Source organism: Limulus polyphemus, unplaced genomic scaffold (genome assembly GCF_000517525.1).
Source record: "Limulus polyphemus unplaced genomic scaffold, Limulus_polyphemus-2.1.2 Scaffold487, whole genome shotgun sequence".
In the NCBI taxonomy this organism is placed as follows: domain Eukaryota; kingdom Metazoa; phylum Arthropoda; class Merostomata; order Xiphosura; family Limulidae; genus Limulus; species Limulus polyphemus.
Genome location: NW_013666097.1, coordinates 248,017 through 271,588, shown reverse-complemented (window position 1 = coordinate 271,588; position 23,572 = coordinate 248,017). Strand labels below are relative to the sequence as shown.

Here is a 23,572-nt window from a genome sequence, read left to right as displayed (position 1 = left end):
AAAAAAGGAGTAAGTTTCAAATATAAAACAATCAAAAAAGACATTCAAAACAATTATTTGTTTTTCTTTAGTGAAAATCTTGTGAGTGTTGCAACAGAAAATCAAGGTACTTTCATTGATAACTGCATCTACAAAGAAATACTTCAATAAAATGTACTCTGTGACATAATGCTGTGATGATAACTCATTTTTAAACTAAAATTTCAATAAAATTCTTTTTCTCGTGGATGTTGAACATTATTGAATGTCAAGTACGAGTACGTTGTTACAGAACTGCCAGACAATTCCAGAAAAGGTTGCAGGCCTAATAGCCTTCATCAATGATTACTGTTATAGCTAATGGATTACATGCACAATATCATTAATATAGCAGCTGAAAAAAAAAAACACATTTAAAAAGCTTTCAGCAACATCAACATGACATCTCTGGGTACACAAACCTAAATCTGTGTTGTGTTTATCTACTCTCAAATCAAATTCCTAGAACATTTATTTATTTTCTGCAAATGCCTAAAGCTTTTCTGATTGGTTGTTGTTAAGTGCAAACTCCACAGTAAAATATTTACATTGTCAACAGTGCCGATTTGTTTGATTTTGATACCTTAGAATGATTCAAAAGTGTATTGTTTTACTGAAACAAACTTGGACTTTCAAACTTCTTGCCATATTTATATATAACTCCATCTAAATGGTTTCAACCTAATAGTCTCTTCACAATTACACAAAGAATGATCAATGTACATCAATTACAAATACTTTAAAATGAATTTGCATACCTACAAATTCCAAAAATATATATTTATACATCGTGTGTAAAACATAGATTATATATTGTTACTGTTTTCAGTACTTCTTTTAGAAAGACATTTTAATACAAAGTTTTGTGTTTTTGATCACAAAAATTATTTATATTGTGTGTTGCACAGTGTCAAAGCTATTTATTTTTTGCTAAAACTTAGACAGTTCTAGCTGATCCTCAACCTAAATGAGGAATTTTTATATAGTGACCAGGTATGAAGTGATAACTTAAAATTAAACCAGTTGTAGAAAAGAAAGAACCCAACAATAGTCTCCTGTGTCACATCTCAGACAGATCATCTTACTCAGGTACCTCCAACTGGGCTAGCTTGAGTCATGCCAAGGGTTAATAAGCAGACCACACATCTTGCTGATGTAAAGTAACAACACTGGTTTTCAATTAATTGGCAGGACTATCCCAGTCTTCCCATGGTTTACATAACCAATAATGCCTCCCTCTGAAAGTAATCCAGAATGAGATGAGAGAAGTGTCTGCTTCACTTGTGGTTCATTGGGTCACTGTTGAGTGTAATGCCTATACATTTCCCAGCAGCAAAGTAGGTAAAGTTATCAGCTTCAAATAATGGCTGAGCTGGTGACAGCAAGCCAGTAACACCAATATTTTGTCAGGAGGTCGGCTTTTGGTTTCAATCAATGGCTCAGGTCCAGGAAAACTAACAGAAAGTGATGAATACTGCTGTTATAGCTCTGGGAAACTAATGGAGCTCAAATCTGGCCTGCCTACCAACTTGGAGAAACACAACAGAAAGCTTGCTGGCACCAAAATGTTCGATAGTCAGCCCAATTCTCTCAGGACAGGTGGAGCTTGGTACACACCTGCATGGATACAAAGATAAAAGATTGAGTTCTTGGTTGACATAGGAGCAGCCAGAACAGGTAGATCTTGTGATATATATTAAGCCCTCCAAGTAAGACCACTATTCCAGCCAGTGGATACTGACTTCATTCTGGAAAATGATGAGAGGAGAGGCAGGACTCTGGTTGTGTCAATGAGATGTTCATTTACAGAATGAAAATAGCCATCTGAACCTTGGATTTGGCATTAATTTTGCCTGTGCAACCTCAAGTTCAAGAATTGAAGGGTATTAAAATAAAAAAATTCAGACCTTTTCAAATTTTGAATACAAAATACGAAAATGTTACATAGTAGAAAAATACATATGAAAAACAAAGATTAGTCTTTAGAAAATGGAACTTTTATCATGACAAAACGTTTCCTTAATTTGTCTATATCTCTAGCTGTTTCATTTTCTATAGAAACTATTACCAGACCATTTAATCTCTCTTGTCCCATTGTAGAATGCAAAAATGTTTTTATCAATTTTAATCTCAAAAACAATCTTTTGCCACTTGCCACACTAACAGACAACTGTAATAAAATTCTTAGGGCAATACATATATTGAAAACATTGATTTAATTTGGTTTTTCACATATATAAAATAACACCTTATCTGAAGTTGAATTTTCTGGTAATCAATGTGATATTAATTTAAGTTCTGCACACAAACTTTCACCATAAATCTCTCTTTTAGTATTTTTTACAAATTTTAAAAATTTTGCAGTTGGTTTTTTGAGCCCTTCCAACCCACCTTGAGTGAGCCCTGGCAACTGGTGATCAACAAGAGAATTATCCAATGTTGGTCAGATTGAACCCAGTAACAATGGACCACACAAATGTATGTAGTGTAAGGAATAACAGTATCTCTTTATATACATGTGGTGTTCCATGGTTTAATAAGGACAGGGTCTAGTGAATTTGTGCCATATTATGCAATTATAGAGCCCACACATGAAGTAACTTGCATCTTGTCCAGAAATCAAGCAGCATTAGTTCATGGAATTATCTGTTGTTTTGTATTCTGGCTATCTAGTTTTATGCTGGAATGGCCTTTAATACAGTAAGTGAAGTGGAAGTAGTAGGGGCTATCAATAATGCTAGGGTAGCATCGATCACACCTCGTCGGAAAGCAAATGCATAGCTACCAATACACACGAGATCATTGGTTTAGGATTGTGCATACAATCCAGACACAACACAGCCAAAGCAAATCAATAATTTGTTGGTTGAGTATGCCGATGTATTTGAAGGCTCAGATGGTCAACTGGGTCAAAGCACGGCAACTTGCCACAACATAGGTAAAAGTGAAGCACATACGATCAGGTAATCACCATGCCAGCTTACATGAAGCACTATGGATGTGGCCAGCATTGCGATACTGTTGATGCTGAAGGTGAATGTTTGGTTTTCTCCAGTAGCAATTGCTAAGAAGAAAAAAAGACATGCCAAGATTCAATATTCTGTGATGACTTTATACAGGTAAATGTGGATAGATTAACTACCTGCATGATGAGACCCTATCCATTCACAGAATGTCTTGTTCCTGGACACTGAGAGAGATTTAAACTACTTTTGCTAAAGCATCATCAAGACACATAGTATGAGGTTCCACTAGCAGATGGATGCCATGATTAACACTTCTGGATCTCCAGGAATAGCAACTTAAAGACCCAGATTTAACAAGGTCACTCAGCCAGCAAAAATAGAGGAACGTGTACATGTAACCTGTATGGTCAGTTATGAGTGCAGAAATGTGTGCTGTATCATCACTATCAACCATCAAGCCATAGTTTTCAAAGCTAGTGGTCCCTAGAGTTCTAAGGCAAGAGATACTCCAGACTTTGTATAACACAAAGACTAAAGGGTACCAATATGTTACCAACACTTGAACTAACATTCAGTGGAGATTCTACTAGCTGTATTCAAGACAAAATGAATTTGATGGCTTTTAGATGGCAGCACATTACACTATCATATCTACCAGATCACAGATATGGTAAATAATCTAAATAGATTACAGAAAGATAATTTACATTGGAACCAGGGGCAATCTGTTATAAACTACTAGAGTATGTGACAACATGTAATGGTGATAAATAAATATATACATGTGCTATTAGGCACATACAGAAACAATTACGTGAAGTCATCTGTAAGTATTGTAGAACACAATGATTAAGTAATTTGTGCATAGAAACAAAGGATTTGATCTGAGTGTTAAGAGTTCATTGTAATTATTGACCTGGGAAGTATTATTTGGAGATACAGTGCATAGTAAAATTCCCTACTTTGGGCTTTTAATCACTGTTTAATTAGTATCTTTAGCCATGCTGCCTTCTGTCATCCCTGCTAGACAACAGCAAACACAACTTACTCTCCAACTCCACCTCGTTCCTCTTCCCTCGCTATCGCATGAATAGAGCCCAGTTCAAGTGGGAAAGAATTAGTATCTTTAGCCATGCTGCCTTCTGTCATCCCTGCTAGACAACAGCAAACACAACTTACTCTCCAACTCCACCTCGTTCCTCTTCCTACCACCTCGCTATTGCATGAATAGAGCCCAGTTCCAGTGGGAAAGAATGGAAGTTGAGACAGCAAAACTGATTCATGACCTGACTTGGCTTAGGCGACGTCAACCCTTAATTCTGACTAACATTTATGTTTTCTCCTCTTAGATACCTCATTTAATTTACAAGTTTAGTATAGCTCTGATGTATGGATGTTCCTTTCCACCTTCATCTAGTATATTCACAGCCTGCATTTTCGTGCATTATAACTGCATCTTGTACTGATATAATGTTAAGAAAGTATTCTATCACAATTAAATAAAACACTGGGAACACCAAGTTTTTACTTGTTATGATATCTAATGTACTATTTGTGAATTTAATTTACTACTGATAATTTCACCCACTTATAAATATTTCAATTTGATCCAATTCAAATGTCTTGCACTACTTTTAATGAAAAACACCAAGTAAAAACTGTGTTTTCTCTCAGAGTAGTGCGAGTTTCTTTATTTACTCTTATCCTACCATTAAAGTTCATTGCTCAACAAAACTGAAATATTCTCTAACCAATATTAAGGAAAATGACGGCTTTAGTTTTCAGAAATTCATTGATTCTTCTCTTATACTCCTATGAGGTGCCACCCTTCACTACTACCAGTGACAACTCATTCTTGTACTGTATTCTGCTGTCATGTTATTTTTCGGATACAACACAAAGAAATCAAGATCCTTTCATCTATTAATCCGTGAATAATATTGTAAACTTTAATAAAATCACCTCTTATTCTTCTTTTCTCAAGAGAAAATATGAGATCTTAACCTGTCCTCATAGGACAACCCTTTTATTCCTAGAATCATTATAATAATCTTCCTCTGCACTCTTTTCACTAAGTGAATATCCTTTCTTAGATAAACACACCAAATTATATACATTACTCCAAGTGAAGTTTAACAAGTGATTTGTATAAAGAGGTTATGACCTGTTTTGACTTGTAATCAATATGCCTCTAAATACACCTACAACAGTGTTTCCCAACCTGGGTAAGTGAGAACATTTGAAAAACATAAAGAAAACACATCATAGAAAAAGTCATGAGCTTACTGATCCTCATTGAATTGATGATCTATTATGCAACTCCCAAGAATTTTGTAAAGTTAACAACAAAGTAGAATGGTTGACACTAGCTAGTTGAAGAGAGAAAATAACCAGAATGATCAAAAATTCAACCTTAAATTACAAAAGTACAGATTGGAGATGTAAGGTCAGGTGAATTCCATTTGTTCAAAGGTTCAGCCAAATGTTTAGATTTAAAAAGGGACATAAATGCTCAATTACAATCATGAGCTGTTCTAAAATTCTCTAAGAGATTAGGTCATAATCCTGTATCTTGGTCAAGCAAAATTTCTGTGGGTTTCGCATGTACTCACACCATGCATTGCTCATAGAAAAGTTATCATAATGCTTTTGGGTTTAAAACTTTTAATTCTATATTTCTTGTCCTTTGTAGTGGGTGGTCTTCAAAGACGAAACAGTCCTTTGTTATCCATGTGGTATGTTCAAATACCACAACATTCAAGAATTAGAAGAGTGTATAATAATAGTATTCCAACAACACTTATATAGGTATGTTAGTGTCAAACTGGTAATTGCTGTAGAGAAATAGTCAAAATAGACTGTGTATCTATGCAACACTTTTACATGTGGAGTAGTATACATGTGACACAGTGACTAAGCTAAAAAAAAAGAGCGATGACATATTCAAAGCCTGACCAAATCATAAAACATATAAACAATATCAAAATACCTGTGGTGAGGATACATCACTCATCAGTTTGAGAAGGAATTCCTTTGCTTGTTCTCGAACCTAAACATACATAAACAGAACTCTGTGAGTAAACTTCTCAAACACTCGTACACTCTGTGTGTGCTTAAACATGGCAACTAATATACTGTGTTGACTTAAAAATGCCATTTCTCTACCTATGTTCAGAATTTTTCTCAATTTAATTTAAAATACATTAAAAGTCCTGAAAATATAACAATGAAACAATCAGTTACTTTGGAACCATTAACTCTCAAAGACTCTACAACATTACAAAGAGTGATAATCATGACATAGTAAGGAAATAGTATCAACCCTAAGTTTACTTTCATACATCATTTCTAGTGTCATGCAGGCATTCCAAATTACTAACCCTATCTTCACTTTCATATACATTCTTAGTGTCTTGTAGGCATTCCAAATTGCAACTTCAAATTTTTTTTTCACAAAAAATTCGTGGTGTCATACAGGCATTCCAAAGTAGCAACCCTAGATTCACTTTAAAAATTCCTAGTGCCACACAAGCATTCCAAAGTAGTAACCCTAACTTTACATTCATACCATGCAAAGATGAGTTGAGACAACAACAACAAGTGGTATTTTAAAAAGATATTACTTAGATATTAGCTACCTCTTAAATAAACAAGCTTTCTTTGGGGCTAATCATTTTTGTAAATCACAGAAAAAAGCTGACATGATGGTCAAACACGTATATGACCAAATCTGCATTTACTTTCATGCCCATACTACATGTGTAACAAAAAAATAAATATTCAGATATAGTCTTTAATTTTTTATACTCTACTTTTTCTCATTCATTCTTTAGCAGATATAACTGAAGTAGCCATTAAAATATGGAGCAAACCATGCACATTACTAATAGTTTGCTAAGGTGGAACTATTACAGTAAATTACTTATGTAAGTAATTTTAAGTGTACACAAGTAAAAAAATGGGTGTTAGATAGCAGTTAATCAGTAAAACAATTTGTAATTGTTAATTTTTACTAACTGATTTATGATATATAGTAAATGTATAAAGAAAAAACTAGCAAATCAATAAACACAGAGTTAAAAAAAATCTTGTACATGCATACCCTCAAAGTTATACCACAAAACTATTTATGAAATATTAATATCAAAACACAGACATTTTTCCAATTACAGACCATACTATTCTAGTAGGATCAAATGGTTTATTCAAAACTAACAACTTTCTAGAATGAGAACAGTATTGCCAAAAGTCACCTGCTCATGCACTCAAGTCTCGGGGAGAAAAACAGGATTCAGGCAAACAGACTGGAAGCTCTGTTAGCATTAAATGCAAGAACAATTTCTTGAAACTGAACACACCAGTGAACATAAAGCACATGAAACTAAAATAATTAAGCTCATATTTATGAAGGATCAAGAGCAACTGGTGTTTTTTGTTATAAAGCAGACAAAGAAAATTAGCAGTTTGAAGCATCAAACTCTGCAGTGTCAATAGACTGAGTCTTACATCACATAACTACTAGAACTACTTACACTACATTTTCTGTTGATCTTTGCAAATTATGCTTAGACCTTTATAGTTGCTAAATTATTTTTCTAAAATCATTTGCATTAGATATTTAGTTTTCCTTTTTTATGAGTCATGACATTAATTAATTTAGTTGATAAAATGATAAAATTAAAAGCAGGTAAAAATTTTAACATTCACAATAAAAACTTGTTGGTCAACGTTAAAAAAACATTAGCATTATCAATTATCTTGGTCAGTTCTTGTGTTTGTTGTATTCTAGTGATCTGAATAAAATAAATACAAATGGCCTTCTGTTGCCATAAAGTTCATAACCCAGAAATAAAACGAGTATTCATTAAATGAACACAATAATTTAATTATAATCCACCATGCAGGTACAACATTAGCTATACCACTAATAACAAGAATACATTAAGAAAACTAGCAGTAATGACAGGATCAAGAGTAAAGACATAAAGCACAATAACATTTGTATTTGTTAGTAAGAAAAGGCCAACCCATGATGCAATAGGCACATCTATGTTTATTTCTCTTAAGTATCAACTAGTTGGTACAGCTGTAGCTTATTATTTTTAAAGGCCACCTGGTGGGATCATGCGTTTTAACCACTTTCACCACTATACAGTAGGGTGTTGTCTGTTAGTCAGTCAGTAGACACTAAAACGATGTCACATAAAGGATGCTTCATGTTACAATTTGTACTGTTGTGAAGTCAGTAAAATGTGCGAATGCCATGAATCACATGAAGAACTATGCACTCTGTACGCTACAACACAACATGACATATGAACTTAAAAGAAATAAATTAAAATATTTGTTACTCTCAATTTTGATTTTATTTACTCTTGAAACAGAACATTTTTGGGGACTGTGCAGAAGTACATCTAGTATTACTACTGTGCATGCTGGAGATGAAAGATTTGAGTGTTTAATCAACCTATCACTGTATATATTTCTAAGAAAACAACATGAATTTGTTTCATAAAAATAAAAACAAGATCAATTCTTACCTGGTCTTTACTATCTCCCATACGATCTACAGTTGCTGACAAAACTGGAAGATTTGTAAAAAAAGATGAAAAATTAAAACTGTGAGTAGAGAGATATAATAATATTATAATAATGACTTTAAAGCAATTATATGATCCTGAGCAGTGATTAAAACCATTTTCTGCAAATTACCAACTGCAAAACTCTGAAGTAAATTGAAAATGGTCAATGAATTTCAAGTTCAATATCTGTAAAAAATTATTACAAATTTCTCAAATTTGAGATTAATGCATTTTTTCTTATTCAAGTAGATTGAAAATACTAATTTATTATGAGTTATGAACATGGCACAAACTGAAAACTACTGGGCTGGAACATAGAAAATAAAATGTACAGCTTTTTTTTTTTGTTACCAAACTTATTAAACACTTGCTAGATAAATTAGTAAAAAATTAATAAACTATTCATAATATGAAATTAAATGTTTTTTCTCTGTATTATAAATACCATAAAAATTTTAATCTGGATTTCCCTTATGTTAAAATGATCAAATTTCTTGTATATGGAGTCATGTACATACATTTAATGTCATTATCAGTTCTTTTTGGATTAAGTCCTACAAACAAAGAATATATGCTCATATGACTACAATTTAAAGTAAAGTAGATAAGAGAAGAAAAGACACAATCTTCAAACGACTGACCATCAGCTATGTTAAATTTTAATTTACATAGCATAATTAAACTGCTTTTTAATAAATAATGTGATATCTAAGCAAAAGAAAAATAAATTAACAACTGTTTAACTAATTTCTTAAGAAAGTACATAAAGTAGGAGGTAAGAAATTATGCTAATGTAATGATACAGTACAGAATAAGGAATTGTGCTATGTCACAATCTGGCATCATATAGTATTCGGCATGGTATTGTGCTAATGTAATGATACATACATACAGAGTCCAGGGTAAGGAATTATGTTAATGTTATGGTACATACATAGAGCATAATAATGCTACTAATCACTTTTAATGAATATGTTCATACATAGAATACAAAGAAAGGAATTATGTTGTGTCATGATATGTGCATCATATAGTATTAGGCATAGAATTATACAAATGTAATGATACGAACATACATAGAGTACATGGTAAGAAATTATGCTAATATCATGATATATGCATACCTAGAGTAACAAATTAAGTTACTGTCATAACACATAACGAGTTCGAGTTTGATAATAGGTAATTAACAATTTGATAAAGCTATTTATTAATTTGTAATTCACAGCATTATTAATAAAAAGTACATTCAGAATTTGACAGGGGGTAAAGAAAATACTTTCTTAAACATTAATATTTCCTGTTTTCCAGGATTATAAAAAATTAGTCTTCTCATTGTTTCTAATGATACACCAATGTATGCTAATATGATATATTATATCCACATAAAATATTGTCTAAAAACATTCCTTATTACCAATAAAACCTACCTTTTTCTCAATGACAAAACTGTCTTTTTTTTTTATATAAACCTAGTATGTATATTTTCCTTTATTGTGTAGAAATATACTATAAAATATATCAGTATGTTTTCAATATACTTGACTTGGAGTAAATGATCATCACCTAACTGTGTTATATTGATTACTTATACTACTTCTTCCCATATAGTATAAATATAACCATTTTAAGAAGAGTTGACTAAGTTCTGTTTCCTTGAATTTGTCCTCCCAAAAAAATTACACAACAACATTGATGCAGGCAAGATTTGACAAGGTAAATCATACCTTATGTTTACACTTTTAATAGAAGATAAAAATAAATTCTATTGGCCATAAGCAGAGTTTTCTTCCAGGCAAAATTGTTCACACCACTACTTATAGTCAATATTGAAATATGCTTATAATAAAGAATGGATGTTTATCTATAGTTTACATAACTCGTATATCTATAAAACAAGACTGAAAGTAAATTTTTGTTTTAACATTCTTCATAAATTATCAATAAAATTTATATGTATGTGTGCAGTTTTTAATTCAGTCATACATTTACATCTACAAGCACATTTTAGATAAAACATTTGTTAATCTTGCCATTCAAGTCCAATCACTTGTTTTACTATCTATAAATAGAGAATATAAACATCTCTGATGCTTCAAGAGGTATCAATGGAGAGAGACAACTAAATATATATACAGACAGACAAAATGGTGAAACAAATAATAAAAAATTATCCAGCTTTTGGAGCAGACTGTAGTTAGCTCTGTCAAGTAGGAAAGATTTGATGCAAGAAGACATTAGGATTCTCTTGATGCTTGTGTTTCATTTTTCATCAGTGTTTGTCTTAAATCAACTTTTCCAGATAAACTGGCTAGAGAGAAAGACCCTTCTATTTCTTCTAGCCAGAGATGCTGATGGAATATTGCCCTACATTTAAATGCTGTAAATTTTATTCCTTCTTATATTGAAAGAACAATCAGTCTGGATAAGAACAAAGACTAATTAGCTAAGACCCTTAAACCACAAGTAGGTGTAACAATGACACATATTACATGAAATGTTTTAAAAAATGAAACATTCCGCAACATATATTAATGAGAAATGAGGAAAGTGCAAAGATGAAACACAGTCTACACTACACACATTAACAAAAGAGAAAGTTGATACAAAAATGAAACAGACTGCACTATAGAAAAGAGGAATCCACTACAAAGATGTAATGGTCTATATTATACATATTAACAAGAAAAGAAGAACTGCTACAAAGATGAAACAGTCTGCACTATATGAAAAGAGGAAGCTGTTACAAAGCTGAAACAGTCTGCACTATACGTGTTAACAAGAAAAGAGGAAGCCACTACAAAGCTGAAACAGTCTGCATTATACACATTAACAATAAAAGAAGAATCTACTACAAAAATGAAACAGTCTACACTACACATATTAACAAGAAAAGATGTAGCTGCTATAAAAATAAAACAGTATGCACTACACACATTAACAAGAAAAGAGGAAGCTGCTACAAAGATGAAATAGTCTGCACTACATATTAGCAAAAGAAGCTGTAAAGATGGAACAGCTTACACTACAAATGTTAACAAGAAAAGAGGAAGCTGCTCGTGTAGTGGTTGAGACCCACTATTTCCATTATTAAAACATAAAAGAAAACCAACAGTGCACCTAATATAAAAATATACAGAAATAGAACTTGCGAAAGGGTTTCAAGAATTTAATAACATCCATCAGAAACATTATATCTCAAGATATATCCTGCTAAACTCGTAAGCTCAAAAATACATATAATGCAACACCAAAGGAAAAAAAATATATTGATGAGAAAATAAGCTTGAAATAAGGACATGAGCACACAACCCAACTAAAAAAATAGCTGATGTGAGCATTATAACTATCACAGTTATGCTAGTTATTTTATGTAAAACCACACTTTTACAAAACACAGAAGACTGAGAGAAAATTTAAAATCCTACAACCAAAATTACAAATTCAACTAAAATATTTTTATGGCAGCGTTATAAGAGAAAAATCTGAAAATTGAACACTTTTATAAAACAGACCCAAAGAAGGATTTCCAACTGAAAATACTCAGGTTAATGAGTTCCTAAGGCTAGAATTTAATTATAAGTTTTTCTGTGAACTTATATGAGAAAGTGATTGATATAAAGTAAAATACTCATAAAATATTAATAACATGCAAAGTTGAGACTCTTGTGAAGATCAAGCAAATGTTCCATAAAAATCTTAATCTCATAATAGGAAGCACTGGTGTGTCATAACAAAATATTTCTAAACTAAATTTTTCAGCTACAATCTGACGGTGAAAAAAAATCTTACAGCAAAATCCTTATCATTGTTTTATAAACTAAAGAAATATATAAAATAACAATGTTAAATTCATTAATTTCAGACTATAAATGGCAACCACTGGAAACTGCAGATATGAGTATACGCATAAGAGCATGTATACAAGTACCATATTAAAATCTGATAATGGCTTGATGATTTTTGATAAACAAAAAAGTGTGCACATAACTGTACAATGTGCAATAGTAAACAAATCTTGTACATACCTGTGGAAATGTAAGGTCTAAAGTCATCTTTCATTCTGTCAGCAAGAAGTGTCAAAATCGTAAGTCCATTTTGTGACACCTGTCAAATAGCATATCAAATCAGTCAGTAAAATATTATTTCTGATAAAAAAATACTGTTACAAGACTGGGACTTTTATCAGTTTCAGAATATAAAATAACAAATACATTTGATTTATTTTTCCTTAGAGAAACTGAAAAACAAAATTGTATTAGATAGTTATAGTGAGTTGAATATAATAGTTATCAATATAGGGGTTTTAAGTCTTGTAGATAATAAAGTACAAAATTAAAATTACAACAAAATAACTGTTCTTTTAACAAACTTGGATTCAAAGACTCTCTTAACAAAGTAAAAGGAAATCTTGTTAAGAAAAAAACTTGTCAAATATTGTACACACATTTATTCATATGTACTCCTTAAATTTTTTGTTTATATACTTGTCACAAGCTGTGATGTTACACAGATGTATATAGATATTAATCATAACTATATATCAATATGAATGAGTACATGTAGTTTCACTGTTTGGGACACAAACTTTAATTGCAATATTATTTAATTAAATGACTTAAACATTCCATAATGTAAATATATATTTTTTTTTTTTCATAAGTAAAGAATTATAAAATGAACAGACTTGTTATAGAGCAAGCTTTACAAACATACATCTACATCCTTCATAAGATGAAAAAATAACAATCATTTAAAATTTCTCATATTCTTCTTCTAAATACATATACACCTATCAACCTTAGGTACATGTACATAAGCAGGAAGGCCTGTAAGCATTATCACCCACACTAAGCTGTGGAACATGTCACTCATCACACATACTGTGATTGGATCTAAGCAAGTACAGTGTTCAGTGACTTTAACGACAAACAAGAATATGTGGGAAGCAGACAAGGCTAGTTTTCCACCCTTGCCAAGTGAAGAACTGGTAGGACTTGTACCAACCATATACAGGTACATTGTTGTGTACTTTAGTGCTGTACATGGCTATGATCCCACCTCTGTCATCCTCTAAATATGGTGAGACACACCCACATTTAACCAATAAGTGTAATAAACAGCTTGCCTGAAGTTAGGGGAAAGCCATATTTTAAACATGTAATTAAGATGCAATACATGATTCCACTGAAGAAAAGTAACTAGCATTGCTTCATATAAACTGTAAACAAAAGAAATAGAAAGCTTACTTTTGTGGCAATGAACCAAAGTGTCACGTAATCTACTGCATTCTGTATTCATCTAATATTGACATCCAGTGACATCACACGTGAAATACATTACAAGTGTTCAGAAAGACAACAAGTGCAACTACCCTTCAAACTATAAATTTGGTGTGGTAGGGTGCAAGTTTTTTGTTTTTTTTTTAGACACTGACCATAAATATAGTATGATTAGACACAGTTTAGCAAAACTTCAACACTCTTAAGCACAATTAATTAACTTAAAAAAACTACACTGCACTTACAAATATAGCTTGGTTGCATGTTGCTAGTATTAAAGATGCTATGTCTATAAATTCTAAATGTTAAACATAATAGGTTTGGAGATAATGTACATAAATTAAATAACTTTCTCAATAAATTTAACAGTTTAATGCAAGTAGCTTTCAAAATGTGTCTGTAAATTCAGTATGATTAAATGCAAACAGACATCAAGATATGCTCAATAATTTCAACATGACTATGTTAATTTACTTGCAAGACTTGTCAGTAGTTATTATATTAGGTACAACAACTACACAAGAAACAATCAATAAGCTTAATATGTTAAATGAAATGAGTTTTCAAACAAGTACTTAAATTCAAAATAGTTAGGTAGCAGAGATAAGTTTTACAGTATAGTCAATGGATTCAACCAGGTTACATACAATTAGGTGCTAGACAAAGTCCATAAATGAGAAACACAATTGAATGTAATAACTATAAACTATATATACAACTTCAGCAAAGTCAGGTGCAATGAGTTTTCCAGAAATTGTTCATAAATTTAAAATAGTTATATTTAGATACAATCAACTTACAATAGTTGTTAAAGATTAAGCAAATTGGCAACTAAGCTCTCAGTTTTGGCTAGGTCCAAATGTTTTTCAGGGGTATTTTAGCCAATGGTGCACTTTAATTATAATGTCTATTTTGAAAAGTAACAAATCCACATATAATCCTCAATCTTTTGATGCTTTTTTTCCCTTTTTAGGGCATAGGTGCAGCAATTTTATCAGGTTTTGTGGCATTCATATTCTTTTAAAAATAATTTATTTGGTAAATGCAGTTCTAATAAATATTAATATACAATTTATCTGACTTTATAGTATAGTGCGACTGACAAGCCAATTAAAGGTCAAAAAAGAAATTGTAATGTTTGCAGGTTAGGCCCCTTGGATCAACTCATTATCCAATAGTTGTGTTTAGGACTTTTAAGCTAAGTGATGACAGCCTGGTGATGATACAGTTGGCAATGTTATGACACACCCATATTTATAGTTGGGAGGGTGTTTATGTAATAATCACAGTTTTTGAGGAACGAGCATCTGATGATCATGATATGGCATCATTTGAGGTTTTTTCAGATATCTGCCAAACACAGTAAATATAAAACATCATGAAAATGTTACTGTGGGAATAAAAAAAAGATGTAAGCTAGTAGAAGTTGACGGTAATTGTATGCTAAGAGTTATCTTATTGTGATTAATCCAACTTAACAATTAAGTGTAAGCTAGTATAGCCCTAAAAAATAACATAAATACTGTACATTTACAGCATAGAATTATAATCTGAAGGCTGATATTATTACTGTTTTTTTTTTGTCATGTGCTGTCAAAGGAGAATTGAGATAATGAAAATAAAGCAATGGTCATTGTAATGTTTAAATAAGGCCTTGTTGTATTCATAAATGAAAATATCTATTCATTTACAAATGAACTTGTAGAATTGGGAATTGTTGCAGTCTTAGTCGATATTGATTTTTTAGTTTCCGAAATTGTTAATATCTCTTTAACATAATTAGCATGGATAAGTTAAAATTTTATTGCAATGCTAAAATGAGGCATGTGTTTTTATGTAAATATTTAAAAAACTGATATAAATGAATTTCTTTTTACGCTTAAGAGGAACCAGTTAAATTCAAAGATTCACAAAATGATTATATGAACCCAGCTAAGTTTAGACAAGATTTCCTCATTTACATTTATAATGTATTGATTGATAATATTTGTTTACAAACTACATTTATTTGGTTTGAAAAACATATTTTTTAATTTTATAGAAATCTGTATTGTATATTTATGGTAGAGCTACTATGGCTATTTCCCACCATTCCTAATTTTTAATTACTGACCAGAGGGAAGAAAGCACCCTACCACCCACAATTTGAGAGATTTACTGTCACTAATAATAAACCAATAGCTAATGTACTAGGAATATTTTATGGTTTCTGCAAATTTAAACCCAGCTTGATATCATCTCCAAAATTCAGATTTCTATCACAGGGCCAACCCACATCCCAATATCAAAGGAAAACAGATTTATATTCAAATTATAAATGTTCTTTTGTGCATACATTTTATCACTGTATGTATATACATTCTTTCATGTTAAAAAATCAATGTACATTTATTTCTATTGGTTTTTTAAAGATATTTTGTAAACAATTCATACACCAAATTGCTTGTGGATACATTTTGTTGTTTACTTGATCCCTTAAATGTGAATCATATACAAAAATTAAACATAAAACACAATTAATCCTAAAGTTACTGCTGACAATATACTCTTCAAAGCAAATGAGTATATAATTCTGATCAGCTCTGTACACTGAGTATTGTAATAGTAAAAAATATAAAGTATGTATTATGTAGATCCTGCCAGTAGTAAGCAGTATATTTGTTGGTTAGATTATAAAAATTGTATAATTATATTTTATGTTCATACATTCTTCCATGGTATATGTGTAAATAAAATACATTTATTGCTTTAATGGCATATAAAATGTGAAGTAATCAACTGATATAATTAACTCTGCAAGTTTAATTATTATAACTCACTATTCACAGTAAGTGAACTTAACAAATGTTACCTTCAGACATGGTTATTGCAAAAACCATTCAGTAATTATGAGTGATATCTGAAGGTGATACAATTTATAAGAAATGTTAAATAGTTGCATAACACATACTTACACAGCTTAGCATTGCATGTACATGAAAAACATATTAAAGGGAATATTAAGCAAGACTATAAACTCAAAAATGTACTGACCAATGACTGGGTACTGATAAAAATACTTTCAATTTTAAAATAACTTTTAATAAAATTTCAAGTTGTTATTGGTTGACATCTATGTGAACAATTGAGATAAGCATCAAATTTTGAAGGCACCAATATACTTTTCCAGTTGTATAAAGACAATCCAACATTACTTTTATTAAGTAACAAAAAATTTTACACACACAAAAATAAACAAAATTAAAGCTTCACAGAACTATTCCTTAGACCAGCAATATGAAAATAAGCTCTATAGATACATTTATAAACTAGTTAAAATTATTCTTGTTTTCACTATTCTAAAATTAGAGTACATTTTAAAATTAATATGAAGCTTCTTTTGATGTCTAAGCATGATATATCAAGTTATACAAAAATTACACCAGACCATGGTATGTATTTTACATGCACACTGAAAAATAAGCTATATAGACACACTGAGAAGCTAATTCATATTACACTTATTTTTCAATATTTGAAAATGTGTGTGTCGATATATTAATGAATTTGAAGCTTCTTTTGCTGCTTAAACATCATATACCATGTTGAAAAAAAAGAAAGAAAATACTACATTAAACCACATGTATATTACATGTAAATATGAAAGTCTGATGATTATCCTAATGTAATTAGCATTTTCTCTGAAGATGTGCACACACACACATTTAAATTTGCTCATGTTTTTTATTCTTATCTCTTGTACAATAGAAAGTTTCTTGAAAATGGGAGAAAAAAGTTTCAGTGCAGCTACTCAGTCCAATGTAGCAAATTGATCAGTTTATGTAGGTAGAAAGCCAACATCTCAGCAGGCAGTGGTGTTGGTGTTAGACACACCCATAAACCTGTCTGTGAAAAACAGAATGGACTGTATTCAGTATGGAATTAGCTGTGCAACTATTTGTAGCTGCATACAGTTCACAGTTGTAGTACACTGTTATATCTAAAACAAATGATAAAACCAAGGTGAATAAAACACGTTTATATGTTAAGATATTACATCAATTTATTTAGTCTTAACTGTATATTTAGGAAAAGTTATTATTATACACATTTTCAAAGTGGGAGAAAAACTTGGAAACAGATATGTTCACAGAATGACGTTTGTACATTTTCTTACATGCATTTCATGGAAAATTTAAAATGTTGTATAACCAATATTTTTGGACACAATACAATACAATTATGAAAGCTTTGAATATCTGAGTGAGTCATTAGATAAACTTAACCTTCTAATATCTCAGGATATATGGGTTTCAATTAAGTTAGAACTTTTTTATTCATAAAAAAACTAATTAAAGTAAATGTGGTTGACACACAACCACTTCAAGGCAATTTGACAAGTGCATATAATTAGTAAAACATTCTACAAAGTAGAATCAAATGGGCTGCAGCAGCACATGTTTGTGAAATTATTAGACCAATACTGTTATAAGTATTGTACCATTCTTTCATCTACAAAAGCATTACTGTTGCATTTAAAAAAAGATGAGATAAACAAGATTAGTTTGTATGTTGGTACTTAGTGCCATCCTACTTTGGAACTAATGTTTAAAATTCAAGATTTAAGTGGTCTTTATGACTATTAAAAAAACAAATAAACAAGTATAGAAGACAAAAAAAAATATAAATATTAGAGTAAAAAAATAAAAACGGTTTTCTGTCACAAAGAAAGATAAACTCTTTATTATTAGCTGATGGTGCTCCAGTCTTTATACCCCACTATATCGGATATAGCGATTTTAATCTTGTGACTCTCTCCACCTAGGTCAGTGTGCCCTCTCTACTCGATTTGTATATACACTTCCTGTTATTCTTTCTTATTTAATTTTTCGAGACTGGCAAGATTATCAGACGTGAACACTGGCTCTCATGGGAAGGAAGAGCAGGTTAGTGTGAGATGAGGTAAGTTTTATCGGAAATACATTTTCGGTATAAGAAAATGTAAACTTCCAAAACACACTTACCTACCCTCACACTTTAGCTAGATTCCCACATTGAAGGTGGAGAGGCCGGTGAGAGCAAGATCCACACAGAAAGCATCTGTGTATGTAAAACTGAGATGTAATAAAGCACACTAGTAGGGGTCTGCACTACTTCTGGAACAGGTATGCTCTTCGCCCAGAGAAAGTGAAATCTTATTGTGGGCAGTAAAGTCCAACCAACTACAGAATCAATATTGTTCATTGTCACAAGATTCATCAGGACTCCAATCACAAATACAAGGTTCCACATCTTATCATTGGAATTATAGGGCTGTGGATGCAAAGATAAATTCAAGGTGTAGTGGCTAGGGCATGGAGACTGCAATATGATTTAATTGTATAATGATATGAAGGGAATCCACCCTGAAAGTTACATGTCAAGCCACCAAAATTATGAAGAGAAGGCAAGCAACACCAAAGTGGATAAACCCTCACTCTAGCCTGAAGAAGCACAAAATGCAACAAACCAAACTCAGAATTACAGACCCAATTCTTAGCTCACTCAACTTGAAGAAACAGAGATCATCTGTCTGGGATTACAAACCAATATCCTAACTCTTCAACCTAGGAGGCAAGGCAACACCTCCTAGCCCAGAAATGAAAGCCAAGGGTTAACTCCAGATACAATTTGAATCTGAGATCCATGATGGCCAGCTCCCTGTGAAGGGGGATATCAGAAAGTAACAGACAGAAGAGAAGCAGGAGATGGAGGGCAGGTTACCTGTTCTTCACTGGAAAGGAAAAACCCAGAAGCATACACAAGTGGCAAGAACAACTGGACTAAATTATCAAAAGATGAGACAGGCTCAGCTGAGCAACATTAGCAGGAAATCAATAACCCTGGTTCTGAGAATATAATGGAACCAGCCTCCTGGTACACAATGGCAATAATATCTTTCACTGTCATAGTGTCTTGAGTTGCCACTGAAACAGTAGAAGACAACTCCGTGTTTTTGTTATGGCAAAGCTACCTAGGCCATCTGCTACTGTCACTAATTCTGAACTGCTGACTAGAGGGATAGCAACTAGCTGGTTGCACCCACCACTAATTGTTTCTTTGCTTGTATGTACCTTGGTTTGAGGAATAATGTAATAATGAATTAATCAAATGAAGACATCCATTAATGAATTAGCAAACACTGCTAATCATCCAACTCTAATATAATCATGTACTGGTGCAGTAAACCTTCATACACGTATGATTGGGAGTTTCATTCGAGGCTTGCCACATGCAAAAAAATATTTTCAGCAGTGGCACAAGGTAAAAACTATCAGTTCTGTAGAGAGGTAAGTAGCATTTCTGAGGAATATGTTTTTTTTAATAGCTCTAATTGTCATATAATTGGTTAGTACCTTAATCATTAGTTGATCTCATGAAGCAAGAAAATTTTTTTTATGATCAATAACTAAAATCTTCACCTTATAGGTAATAAAACGGCTTACAGAATTTTAAATTAGGAATATATGATAAACTAAATGCTTGAAGTTGCTCTTGAGGCTTATTGCAACTAAAAATGTTATAAGTAGATATCTAAGATATATGGAATTCATTGTACAATTTGTGAAATAATGCATAAACATTTGAGTTTGTACTCATCACATTATGGAAGAGTGGCTACTCTAGATGAAACAAATATTTCATCATACTGGGTAAGTGTAACAGAACTAACAAGAATACCTCAGTAACTGTCACACCCAAAAATATTTTAAATTAAAAGTATTATATTTGACAGTCAATAAGTTTTGTATACATTTTCCTCAAAATATCTATAAGAAATAATTTGGCAGAGGTCAGATTCAAACTTTCTCCATGCATAACAAAACATGCTGGCTTTCACTGCTAGTCCAGGTTGGCTTACTTGCAAGGAGGGTGGGAATTTCTCTATATAAATGTTTAATCGTGAAAGCTCCTGACAATGTCTTTGTGAAAACTCTATATGGAGAAAAATGTTTTTCAGATTCAATTACAGGGCATAAAAATGCACTGTGAAATATTACTAAAAGCTTTATAGGATGTGACAGTTTCTGAGGTATCTTTGTAAGATAACTCAAAAGTATATGAAATATCTGACACTGGAATTGATAAAGATAAAAACATGAAATTTACATTTAAGTGGTGAAATGAGAAAACTAAATTCTGATATTATAGCAGGTGTAAGTTATCACAGAAATATTTTTAAAGATCTTTTCAAATATAATAACATTACATTTTAACTTGGAGGTGTACTGTTTCTTTTCAGCTATGACTTATCAACTATTCTGTAAATTGTACATAAGTATATGTATAATACTAACTTAAAACCTACCTTGTATACACACATTTTCTGTCCAAATATAGCAACCTGAGTTGATGTTGCTCATTTTGAAAACTATAAACTATACTAAAATTACTTTATTAATGAAGCATTTAGTATACACATGTTCATATTAAGAGTGAAAGTAAACAGAATATTGTGAGAAGAAACACACAATGAGGTACTTATAAACTAAACTTCACTTAATGATTTTAAGCTGTTACTTTGCCTTTTAATAATGTTTTTGTTTCATTTACTGCTAAAATACATACACTGAATTTTGATTTGAACTTGGTTTGTCTAGATGTAATTTATGCTTACTAGTGGCATACTACATGTGCTATATGTCCATCAGCTTCAGTCTATTCCAGACAATTAACTTCCTTATTAATGACATACTGTCTAATATTTTGTATGCTACTTATGCTGTTTATAATAGATAACAAAGGAACTTAACAAAGGAACTTCACCTGGAACTTAATTCATGGGCTGTGGGTAGAACTTTACATTATATATCATCACTACTGGCCAGGCCCCAACCAGATAGCCGAGGTTCCATTACACTGGGTTGGAATTACAGGGTCATGGTCCCTATGTCTTATGTTGATAGCTAAGGCAATCGGACCACAATTGTGTGTGCGCGCGCACACGTGTGTGTGTGTGTATATATATATATTACAAACCATTGATTACATAACTTGTTTATAGGTGATTAAAGGGTACAGGTTGGGAGTTTAATTGGTATAAATATCGGGGTGGCTTTATTTCAATTCATTTCTACTTTAAGAAATTTAAGGGTAACTGCCTTCCCATAACTGGCTATAGATAGTGAAAGGCAGTAGAGGCTGAAACATTGTGGGTGTAAGCACTAAGCTTCATACCCTTATTTGATTGATGTTTTTTTTCCATGACGGCTGACTAGATTGACATTGGCGTTTGAATATTGTCTAATAGATGGGATACCCCCAACACATTTGGGTGCTATTACCACATACATTATCCATTATGACAATAAGTTGACAACCATGACCAATAACGGTAAGAAGGTCAATGCTCAAACCAACCAGATAGCAAAGCATCAAATCTAAACTGGTATTACAAGTAGGCTCCTACATAGGCTGGTACCTCTCCTACCAACATCTGATAAAAAAATGTATCTAGGGACCTGCGTATGAGAGCCCCAACTTTGCCCTCTACTCCAAGAGTGGAGGAATTCACTCTGATCCTCTCGACAAAAAACCTCTTTCCACCACCCCAGTGACTAGAAACCAGGTGTGGTAGAACTCCCTAGCTCTACTAGTAGAATCTGGGGGGCATGCGCATTGGGGAGTCCTGAGGAACAGTGCTATGGAAACAATGAATAGGTGAACCAAGTTACTTAAATTTTTAAAAGCAAACTGACCATGATTTATTCAATCCAATGATTGGCAGGGATGGGCAGGATCCCCTTATGCTTTACTCATCATAGTCCATGAGTGGTGGTTCAGCATAGTACAGTAATACCACCTAGTCTGCCTCTAGGTGATCTTATAAAACACCTCATTTCTACTGAGCCTGTTGCAACCTAGATTAAGTATATTGAGTTAGTGGTTGCTAGTGCAGATTTGGTTTGTTAAAAACAAACCTGCCTGGGCAACACTTTCCACAGAATGGAATCCAGTCAAAAAGGTATGGGGCCCTGTAAAGTAAAGACACAAGAGGAACAAAAAATACTCACCTCTCCTCATAATCTAGCTGATGTGGTCAAGATAGCTGGAGGGGATAGTCGAAAACCCTCAGAGGAAGTTATGTGAGATAAAAGTATTGAGCGAGGTTCATGTACAAGCCCACACAATGTCCTCCAGTGGGCAATTCAACCAGTAGCTATGGACATAGTGATGTGATGAATCTGATGAGATGTGACTCGCAGAAGTTACTTTGCCTTCAAAGAGAGCCCAGAATAAGTGATATGGATCTATTTTGAAACCCACCTTATCATGGTAATCAGGGATAAATCACAGGAAACTAAAGGATCCCAATGAACGGAGGATCCTCTTTGATATGGGCAGAATCTATCCTGGGTACAAATGGATCAAAGGGCTAATGTTGAGGGTCATGAGTAGAGCAATGACTCCCTACATGGGCCAAAGAAAGTCGAGATGCCAACGACAACAATGATGAATGAAAACAGGAAACATCAATTCATGATTCCAATGACTCTGGAATGCCCACAAAAATCAAAGGATGAAAAAAGGGGGCTTCCCATAACTCACGGAGGGTGGCAAGCAGGTAGACAAATGCCCTCCAACAAGGCATCTTTACCCGACAACATACCAGCCAAGAAACTAAAGAAAGAGCAGAAGCTGACAATATTACCAAGGTAGATGCCAACAAAGGTCCCAACTCATCATCAAATTGATGTGGTGATTG

General features: G+C 32.4%; 1 protein-coding gene across 7 annotated transcripts in view; it reads right to left on the bottom strand.

Annotated features, from left to right (window-relative positions):
- The window catches only part of LOC106458567 (CLIP-associating protein 1-A-like), a 199,705-nt gene that overhangs the window by 154,445 nt on the left and 21,688 nt on the right, over nt 1-23,572 (bottom strand). For all 7 annotated transcript variants that reach the window (XM_022384825.1, XM_022384827.1, XM_022384830.1 and 4 more), the window contains exons 3-5: nt 12,595-12,673; nt 8,525-8,568; nt 5,974-6,033 (exon numbers count right to left, since the gene is read on the bottom strand). In XM_022384825.1, the coding sequence (XP_022240533.1) occupies nt 5,974-6,033; nt 8,525-8,568; nt 12,595-12,673 (183 nt within the window). The remainder of the gene's footprint in view (nt 1-5,973; nt 6,034-8,524; nt 8,569-12,594; nt 12,674-23,572) is intronic.